Source organism: Corvus brachyrhynchos, unplaced genomic scaffold (genome assembly GCF_000691975.1).
Source record: "Corvus brachyrhynchos isolate BGI_N302 unplaced genomic scaffold, ASM69197v1 scaffold514, whole genome shotgun sequence".
Taxonomy (NCBI): Eukaryota; Metazoa; Chordata; class Aves; order Passeriformes; family Corvidae; genus Corvus; species Corvus brachyrhynchos.
The window spans coordinates 597,604-606,846 of NW_008238319.1; the positions used below are offsets into that span (position 1 = coordinate 597,604).

General features: G+C 53.0%; 1 protein-coding gene across 1 annotated transcript in view; it reads right to left on the minus strand.

Annotated features, from left to right (window-relative positions):
* DPYSL4 (dihydropyrimidinase like 4) overlaps nt 1–9,243 on the minus strand; it is a 14,213-nt gene that overhangs the window by 2,445 nt on the left and 2,525 nt on the right. The window contains exons 2-12 of the mRNA XM_017733889.1: nt 7,926–8,014; nt 7,437–7,645; nt 6,631–6,762; nt 5,213–5,274; nt 5,042–5,122; nt 3,475–3,543; nt 3,269–3,389; nt 2,467–2,623; nt 2,110–2,251; nt 921–1,091; nt 8–259 (exon numbers count right to left, since the gene is read on the minus strand). Of these exons, the coding sequence (XP_017589378.1) occupies nt 8–259; nt 921–1,091; nt 2,110–2,251; nt 2,467–2,623; nt 3,269–3,389; nt 3,475–3,543; nt 5,042–5,122; nt 5,213–5,274; nt 6,631–6,762; nt 7,437–7,645; nt 7,926–8,014 (1,485 nt within the window). The remainder of the gene's footprint in view (nt 1–7; nt 260–920; nt 1,092–2,109; nt 2,252–2,466; nt 2,624–3,268; nt 3,390–3,474; nt 3,544–5,041; nt 5,123–5,212; nt 5,275–6,630; nt 6,763–7,436; nt 7,646–7,925; nt 8,015–9,243) is intronic.

The window sequence follows — 9,243 nt, forward strand, 5'->3', positions numbered from 1 at the left end:
CATCCCAGCAGCCCCAATTCACTAAAGCAGAGACATTGTGATCAAAACACAGGATTATGGCAAATAAAACTCTCCTTACCCTGTTTCTTGCCTTTATCCTTTTATAAACAAAGTCAGGGAACGTCTTCCTAGGAATGAAGCGACCTGAGCCCTGGGTGACACACAGATTTCCATCTTCAAGGACAACTCTTCCCTGACTTATGACCACGGTTGGGACCCCGTGGCACTCGGTGCCTTCAAATATATTGTACTCCACGTTCTGGAAAAAGCAAACCCTGTTATTCAGAGCCTGTAGGGTTTAAAAGAAGGCCAACAATGCCCCCCATTTTTGTACACTGCTCCTCATGCACCATATGTCAGAACTAACTAACCCCTCATATTTCAAATAACAAGATTCCAGTGGGAAGCAAACTGGAGTGGAGAAAATAAACCCTAAACCCCATCATATTAAACGACAGCAATAATTTTATACTTATTAAATTGTATTTATATTATTATATTATTTATATACTCTTTATAGAATATTTAAATTATATACTATATTAATACCATTATATATTAAATTATAGAAATAGTTTAATACAAATTAAACTATAACTAATACACATTACAGTTTAGCAGTAGTTCAATACTTAAGTGCAGCACTTACATTTTTCTAGTCCACAGCAAATACATTGACCTTAAGATTTCCATACCAGATGCTGACTGTTTTGGGGTGGTCACTCAGTACCAATCCCACCCTTTACAGCAACAAAAGGGTATTTTCCTTGTATTTTTAAAAGCAAATGCAAGGTCACTTAACCTACACAGAGAACTCCTCCCCGGCTGAATGATTTGATCTTGATAAGGACATGCATTGCTTTCCAGATCTCTTCTGACTCTAAAACCAGCTCCAGAAAATGATTTTTAAAATATTTTACCAAATTGTGGGTTTTTGCTGAGATGATTTTCATAGCCTTGGGGTTCCACACCACCAGGTCTGCGTCAGCGCCCACAGCCACGCGCCCCTTCCTGGGGTAGCAGTTGAAGATCTTGGCAGCGTTGGTGCTGGTCACCGCTACGAAATCGTTCTCATCCATCTTCCCGGGGACCTGGGGCGGAGAGGGGAGGGAGCATCACAGATGGACACAGCTCCATAGCGGGCACGGTCCCTCCCTGTGGCCAGACCTGTGCTGTCCCACTGGCAGGGGCGGCCAGACACACCCCTGTGCCCATGTGGGGCGAGGGTCTGCACTGCCACCGGGCTGCGGTACAGGGGAAGGGGGATGGGGGCCTGAGCCTTGTCCCTGTGGGCTAAAGGATACGAGAGACAGGTTTTATTTTCCTTCGACTCCAAAGCTTCAAGTCTCTGATAAACAAGACCTTTACTGGTTGGCTCCAACTCCTGTACAGGCATCTCAGGGTCAATGAAGAGGGTTAAGCTCAGTGAAGAAAGACTGGAAGTGAACCTATGCAAGTGCTATTTATCATCTTCATTTGCTATCTTAAGAAAAAAGCTATTTCTCTTTGAACAAAGCCCACCTAAGAGAGGTTTCAGTGTGGCTTGGCTCCCAAGCTCCTGCAGTCTGCACAGGGACATCTGCTTTGTGGGATGCAGGATAGAGCCCCCCAGGGATGCTGCCAACAGGGAAGTGTGCACTGGGGTGCCAGGACACAGACTGACCCCACCCTCAGATCAGAGCCCTGCTGCCTGGCAGACACTGAGGTGACACAGAGACTTGTCCCACTGGTGGGGCCGGGGGTGACCAGCCAGTGGGAAGTATGGCCACGGCCACGTCCTACGAGAGAGACACCCTCTCCCCATCCTCCTCCCAGGCCTCTGGTGAGCACGAGGGGATGGGAACACCTCATCACCCTCAGGAAAAAGTGCTGGAGAGACTCCCTGGTGACTGTGAGAGAGAGAGGAGGGTGGTCCCTACAAAGCAGCCTTTGAAGACACTGGGAAAGCATTTGTGTGTCTCAGTCTCTTGTTAGCAGCTCTCTGAAGCTGCAGCAGTGTCTAGACAGTGTCACCTCTCTGGCTTGTCTGAATTAAGGAGGCTGTGACAGCCTCGAGCACAGGCACAGCTCACGTGTGCTCCCATCCAGCTCCCCCACTGCAGCACCTACCACACACTTCTCCCAGACCACGGACATCCGCTCCTCGATGCCGTTGGTGCCCTCGGGGATGAGGGTGAAGTTGTCCTTGCCCACGGCCTTCTGCGCGGTGGTGAAGGTGCAGTGGGCGCTGCCGGTGACCTGCAGGTCCCCGCTGGGGAAGGACAGGGCAGGGGTCAGGGAGGGGGGCACCGACGGCACCCCCAGGCCAGCAAAGCCCCCCTTGCTGGGCAGACCATGGGGGCACCGACGGCTCGCGGGCGTAGGGCCCCACAGGCCACGTTGGTGCTGTAAATGGCACCCGGGTGGGTGTGGGCGGGATGCAGACAGCGCAGGTGTGCTCAGGTGCCTGTGTGACACGGGACCCACCTGGACAGCAGAGTGCTGAGGTGATCCGGCGTGCTGGGGTCGGGGCTGATGGGGGGCGACGTGACGAAGGCGGCGGCTTTGGCCCAGTTCTTGCTCCAGTAGTGGGAGCCGTCAGTGCCCAGGCTGGCGGTGATGGGCTCCCCGTACACCACGGTGCCTGCGGAGCGAGCCGGGAATGAGGGCGGCAGGGACAGACACGGCACCGCCGCAACCACACACGACAGTTTCACTTCGTTCAGCATTCCCAGCCCTTCAGATTCTCCTTAATCCTTTAGATTATCTCAGATGAGTGGGAGACACTGCCAAAGCAAGTTCTGGATCTGTCTGTTATCTCCTTACACCAGACACACATTCCCACAAGCCATCATGCCTTCCTTTAAACCAAACCTGTGTCTGTCTGGCAGCCCCCAGGCTGGGGGAAGCGGTGACTGTGCTCCCCCTTCCATCGTGCTCCCCACAAGACTGATCCCAGCCCTTCCCACTCCACCCCCAGCCAGAATTGGAGCTTGCTCCACATCTGTTTTTCATTCAGTTCACACATGGATCATGAGTGGATTATTTCCCGTTTCTCAGCTGTGTCTGCCGAGGTGCAGGTGTCACAGTTTCCAGCACATCCCCTCCAGTCTTCCCAGCTCCAAGCAATTAGTGCCAGCACCCCTGCCATGGAAACCAGCATGAGCCTCAGTGCCCTCAGAGTGTGGGGGAGCTCAGAAGATAAGGACTTCTCAGACCTCACCGCTAAAATGAGAATCCTGGCTGGATTGAGAGGCTCAGTTACCGTCTGCGCAGGCCAGCGTGTTACCTTTCCTCTTCGCCTGAGCCAGGACGTCTGCGGCGCCCCTGCTCATGACCTTGGTGACGTAGACGGGGCAGTTGGCCTGCCTGGCGATGGTGATGGCGCGGAACACGGCCTCCGCCTCCACCTGCGGGCACAAGAACACGGCACAGGTGTCCCAGCCCCTCTGCACGGCGGGGCCCGGAGCTCGGCGCGAGGGCTGGCGGCGTTACCTCCTCGGGGCGGCTGAGGACATGCCCCTCCGGCCCCGTAATCCCCAGCTCCAGCAGCCTCTTCTGCTCCTGGGTGGGCAAGGAGGAAGGAGAGAGCAGTCAGTGACGGGCACAGCCTGCCTGGAGCACCCTTTGCGGGGACACAGCACCCTTTGTCCAGAGTCACCCGAGGGCTGGGGACAATTCATGAACCCACCGAGCAGTGCCATGAGTCCCTGGGACCCCCCCTCACTGCGGGGCCACTTCCCAAGGACCTATCCCGTGCAGCAGAAATGCTCCTGCGTGGGAGCTGCTGTGTCCCAACAGCCCCTCTGGACCTTCCCAGCCCTCAAAAGCACGGTTCTGGAGGAGGGCACTCACACCCATCGCAGCTCATCCCCAGGCTGCCCCAGCCCTGGTGCACGACTACAGCAAGGGAGAGGTGCTCCCACCACCTGAGCCTGCTGGAGCTGCTCAGGAGCCCCTGGAGGAGGCAGGGATGGGCACAAGGATGTGAGACTGTCACTGGGGTGCAACAAGTGCCACCTCTCCCGAACATTTCTGTCCCTTTGCACTTCGCCATGTGGCACAGAGGAAAGGGAACCCCTGGTGGCAGATGCTGAGATGAGCTCTGGGACGTCCAAGGTCACTCACGTGGCACCTGAATGCAGATGTCCAGCACACACCTCACCTGTCCCCTCTGTGCTGCTCTGTATCATGTAACCTCCCAGTCAGCTGGCACTAATGCAAGGATGTTATCCAACACCACGGAGCAGATCCCACAGGAGCCTTTAAAGGACCTTGCTCTTAGAGGATGCTTATTTGTCTGTATTCTTGTCACAGATCTCCTCCAAGTTTGTCCCCAGAGCTCAAGTGTCACCACACTGGCAGCTTACAGAAACACTGCTGCAGCTATGAGCTGCCTGGGGTCACGTTATTCTGCACAGCCAGCTGAAGAACAGGTTTCTAGCTAAAATCCCAGGAGGTGGGAATTAGCCTCTATCCTGTTTGTTCAAATAAACCCATTTGAAGGATTGGCTCTGGCTTTCAGTTTAGCCTTCCTCCCACACCAGACTGAACACTGGCATGACCATGAGCTAAAGGAACTGCCAATCTAACTCCACCTTGTGCATCTGACTGAGGCTGGAGCCAAGACTGTCTTTTCTACAGGTAAAAAGGGAAAATAAGGCCCATGAGCAGAGGCTTTGACATCAAGGAAATGCTGATGGTGGAGTTAAACACTGCCAATGTCATGGATATTACTGTAAAAGCCTCAAACCTCATGCTTTTCTCAAGTACTCCAGACTCCTACACAACACAGATAATGGGATAAAGCATCACTTAAGGCAGTCAGTAATCCTTTAGGAACCCCCAAAGTGCTTTTTGGGAAGATCCATGAGGACCCTGATGATTCCACAGGACACTCTGATCCTCCTGCACGTTCCTCTGCCTGCACATGCTGCTGCACAGGGTCCCATGAGCCCCCTCCCTCCACCAGCTTCCCCTGCAGGGGCAGAGACAGGGGCAGGGATTCTCCTCCCCGAGGGCCCTGGTCACCCTTGGGGTTCAGTGGACACAAGCACGGCACCTCTTCGATGATGTCCCCGTTCTCCGCATGCACTTGGGCGATGGCCCCCAGGTCCCGGAGGATGCAGAAGATCTCGTACATCTGCCAAGACACAGCAGGTCCCCAGCGTCAGCCCCACCACCACCCACACTCAGGTGAGGCTGTGGCTTTCCCTGCATGCTGGTGTCCTACCTGGCCATCAGTGCACTGCAGCTTGTCCTTGTAAGCCATGAACACCAGGAAGGAGTTCACACCTTGAAAAAAGAAAATGACACGTGTGGCTTTGTCCATCTGAGAACTCATTGCCCTCATGTGGGCTGTGACGGTGGTTGAACCAGGGGGTTGTGCTGGTGAGGGTTAGACTGTAAGTAAAACAAAGCCAAGGGCTGATGTGAGGAATGTCCCCACAAGCACTGACCCCAAAGCATGGGAGTTGTGAAAGACAATAAACCCCTACTTTTTGGTGCATCTGAACCAAAAAAAGAAACCCCTGTGGTCCCTGTCTGGGTTTAGGTGCCCTTGGTGACTGGCTCCAAACGCACACTCAGCTGCCTCACTCCCAGGCTGGTTTTCCTCCAGTGGTGGCTTCAGTCTATGGTTTATCCTCAAATTTGGACAAGCACCTGGAGGGACAGGACCCAGGGAATGGCTTCCCAGTGCCAGAGGGCAGGGCTGGATGGGATATTGGGAAGGAATTGTTCCCTGGGAGGGTGGGCAGGCCCTGGCACAGGGTGCCCAGAGCAGCTGGGGCTGCCCCTGGATCCCTGGCAGTGCCCAAGGCCAGGCTGGACATTGGGGCTTGGAGCAGCCTGGGACAGTGGAAGGTGTCCCTGCCATGGCAGGGGGGAAATGGGATGAGGTCCTTTCCAATCCAAACCAGTCTGTGATTCTGTGAATTGCTGCTGTATTTTATATAGATAGAGGCAATAAGCAATACCAAACCCTGATCAAATTACAACTGTATTTCATATGTGTTCCAAGGAATAGCTCCATTACTTCAGCCACTCTGCATTTTAATAGGAAATTCACTGCAAATTTCTATGGTAATTGGCCAATTAAACCCTTGCTTGCAAGACTACAGATTACACTGAAGACACTTAGCTCTGCATTAGCATATCTGAAGGAAAACGTAGTTCCAAACATGGCAATAGGTATTAATGAATGCATGAATCCCTGCCGCTGGTCTACTTTCCTGCTTTCCAGCCAGCCACATCCTGCGGATACCTCGGGATGCACAGGAATTACAGGCACAACGGAATCTCTATGGAATGCTTAAAGCTGAGTTTTCTTCCATAAGCCCTGTCTTGGAGGTCTTTATTTAAATGTTTTTTTGTATACCCGGCAGCTCATGTCAGGGTGGCCAACCCTACTCCTTTAATTTCCAAAATCCCCTTCCATGACCAGGCTGCCAGTTGCCCAAAGGTGAGGGCACAGACCCCGATGTTATGGCAGGAAGCCGGTGCCAGTGTCCCCATCCACAGCTCTCTCCAGCTCACAGGAAGGAGCGCGGTCCCTCTGCAGCGCGGGGTGCCGGGGGGCAGCGGCGCCGTCCCCGCTCCCCCGGGGCCCCGCAGTGACCCCGACCCCGGTGGGGCTCCCTCTGCCCTTACCCTTGTCCTTGACCAGGGCCTCCAGCTCCTCCCTCAGGCTCTCATGCCAGCGTGGGACGTCCACGCTCAGGCCGTAGTCGCAGCAGGCGCGGCCGCCGGCGGGGGCGCCGCGCCCGGACAGCGCGGTGCCGGCTCATCTTGTAGCGCTGCTTAGAGACAGTGGACAAGGAATGTCCCAGACAGAGTGATACAAATGGAACAAGCAAACCCCAAGTTATGGCTTCTTCATCTTGTTTTCAGCCAGCACAGCACTGTGAGTGGCTGGTGACAAACCTCACACTTCTGCTCTGGGGCATTTCCCATGGGCAGCACCCACTGCCCGGCACTTCCCTTGGCTCTGCTCCCATTCCCTGCACTGGCTGTGGGCTCGGCAGGGAGCTGGGCCAGCACTCTTGAGACTGGTCCTGCAGCCCCATACTACAGTGGCTCTTGGAAATGGAATAGGAACAAAACAGGGCAAAATTATTTTACATTAACACAAAAATTGAGCCTGTGCTTAAAGCCAAGAAACTTGACATACCCCCATAGTTGTAAAGCTGTTAAAAACAAAAGGTGTTTAAAGTGTTCTTCTGTTTTGCTCTCTGATGAGGTGAGGCAGGAGTAGGCACATATTTTTAATATACACCTGTATTTTTAATATCAGTGTGCAGCAAGGGAAGGAGGTTCTGCATGGTACACAACACCTCCAGTTAGCCTTGTGATGCTTTGATTTCTCCCACAGAAATTGACATTTCTGTGCTATGAAGGTAAATAAATATCCCTGCAGTGACTCAAGGCCTGGTGTATTATGCTAGAAAACTTAAAGCCTGTTGGAATGTGCTCCCTCTTACTGATCATGGTGGTGCCTCCTGCCAGCGCTGCCTTGGTGCCTTGGAAGAAGCCATCGGCCGAGCTCATGCCCATGACGGGCGCCTGCAGCCGCGTGTGGACGTCGATGCCCCCCGGCATCACCAGCTGCCCGTAGGCATCGATGCTCCTCGTGCCACCGGGAACTATCAGGTTTTCTCCGATCTGTCTGGAAAGGAAATCAAGATCTCCTCTTAACTGGCAACAACTTTGAAGTGAGGATGCCCAAGCAACCTCTGTTGCTCCTCCCCAGGCTGCCAGTGCTTTGCAAGTCTTTCCAGCTGCAGAACTACACCAGTGTAGCTCTTTCTTGACACTACTCTAAAATGCTGCCTTTGTTTTTCAAAAAGATTGCCAAGAAAAAAATGATGGGAAGGAACCTTGTTCAAATGCCAAGGCACTGTATCATTCTAAGAAATTACATTATCAAATATAAATTCTTAACTTACTTTATTAAACCATCCTCCACATAAACGTCTGCATAAAATGACTGATCATCGTTGACAATTTTTCCTCCTTTGATTAGAAGCTGGTCACTCTAATGGGAAAAAAACCACAGTTTTTAAAATATTCTTTTGTTTAGATTTCACTTGACTCATTCCGAGCTTTATTTAAATCTAGGATTAATATTTTCCCTCCAATCCCTCAAGTTCAGTGACTATCCAGACTATTCTACAACTACATTTGCAAGAGGAACATTATGAAATTGTCACTTGGAGGAGCACAGGTCTCTGAAGGGTGGCAGGAGCCAGGGGTGCATCGCTGAGCCTGGCAGCCCTGGGTACCCCCAGCTCCAAGGGCTGAGCTGTGTTCCTGCCTCCTCCCTTGGCTCCGGCTAGCTACGAGACTGCTCAGTGCATCTCTCAGTGCATCTCATTAACCTGGTAATTTATTGCCATTCATTATCTGCGAGGCAGAGGCAGATAAAGCCTCGAGGACTTGCCTCACTGCAAAGCCAGACACTGGCACAGTTTTCAGATTTGCAGAATCTTTACCCAGAATCTTTAAGTAGAAAATTTAAGAAGCAGCAGCACTGATGTCTATGTGGAGCTGCAGCCTAATTTCAGAGGATTCCTGTCCTGCTCTCTGGTATTGCTTGAAAAATTATTTCCAGTGCTGAAGTGGGCAGCACAAAGAGCACGGCCTGGGCACAAAACCAGCGGAAGGACGCCTGAGCACGTGGCAGCACAGCCTGGAGATGCTGCACCACAAAGCGCCAGGTCCTGAGGCAGAACTGCCTAGAAACATTTTGGGGCTTGTTTAAAAGAGCATCGTTGGCATATAAAAGGAAAATTAAAGAACCGCATTCCTTTTTTTTTTTTTTTTTTAAACTGTCAAGGATTTATCGTGTCTTTATTGTTTTCCCTTGTCCCATAACATCAATCAAAGGAAGCCTCACTGTTGCTGCCCCACGGGAGAGCCTGACGGCCCCTCCCCTTGTGGGGCCCATCTTCAGCCCATCCCCATCCTTATCGCATCCTCATCCTCACTCCGTCCTCACCCTCACCCTCACCCCATCCCCAGCCCAGCTCCAGCCCCCTACACCCAGGGTCCGCTTCCGCAGCCCAGTAACGCGGCTGGTCGCACCTTCAGCCCATCCCCATCCTTATCGCATCCTCATCCTCACTCCGTCCTCACCCTCACCCTCACCCCATCCCCAGCCCAGCTCCAGCCCCCTACACCCAGGGTCCGCTTCCGCAGCCCAGTAACGCGGCTGGTCGCAGGTTCCCGCACCCACCGGGATTTTCCCCAGGGAGGTCTGCCACG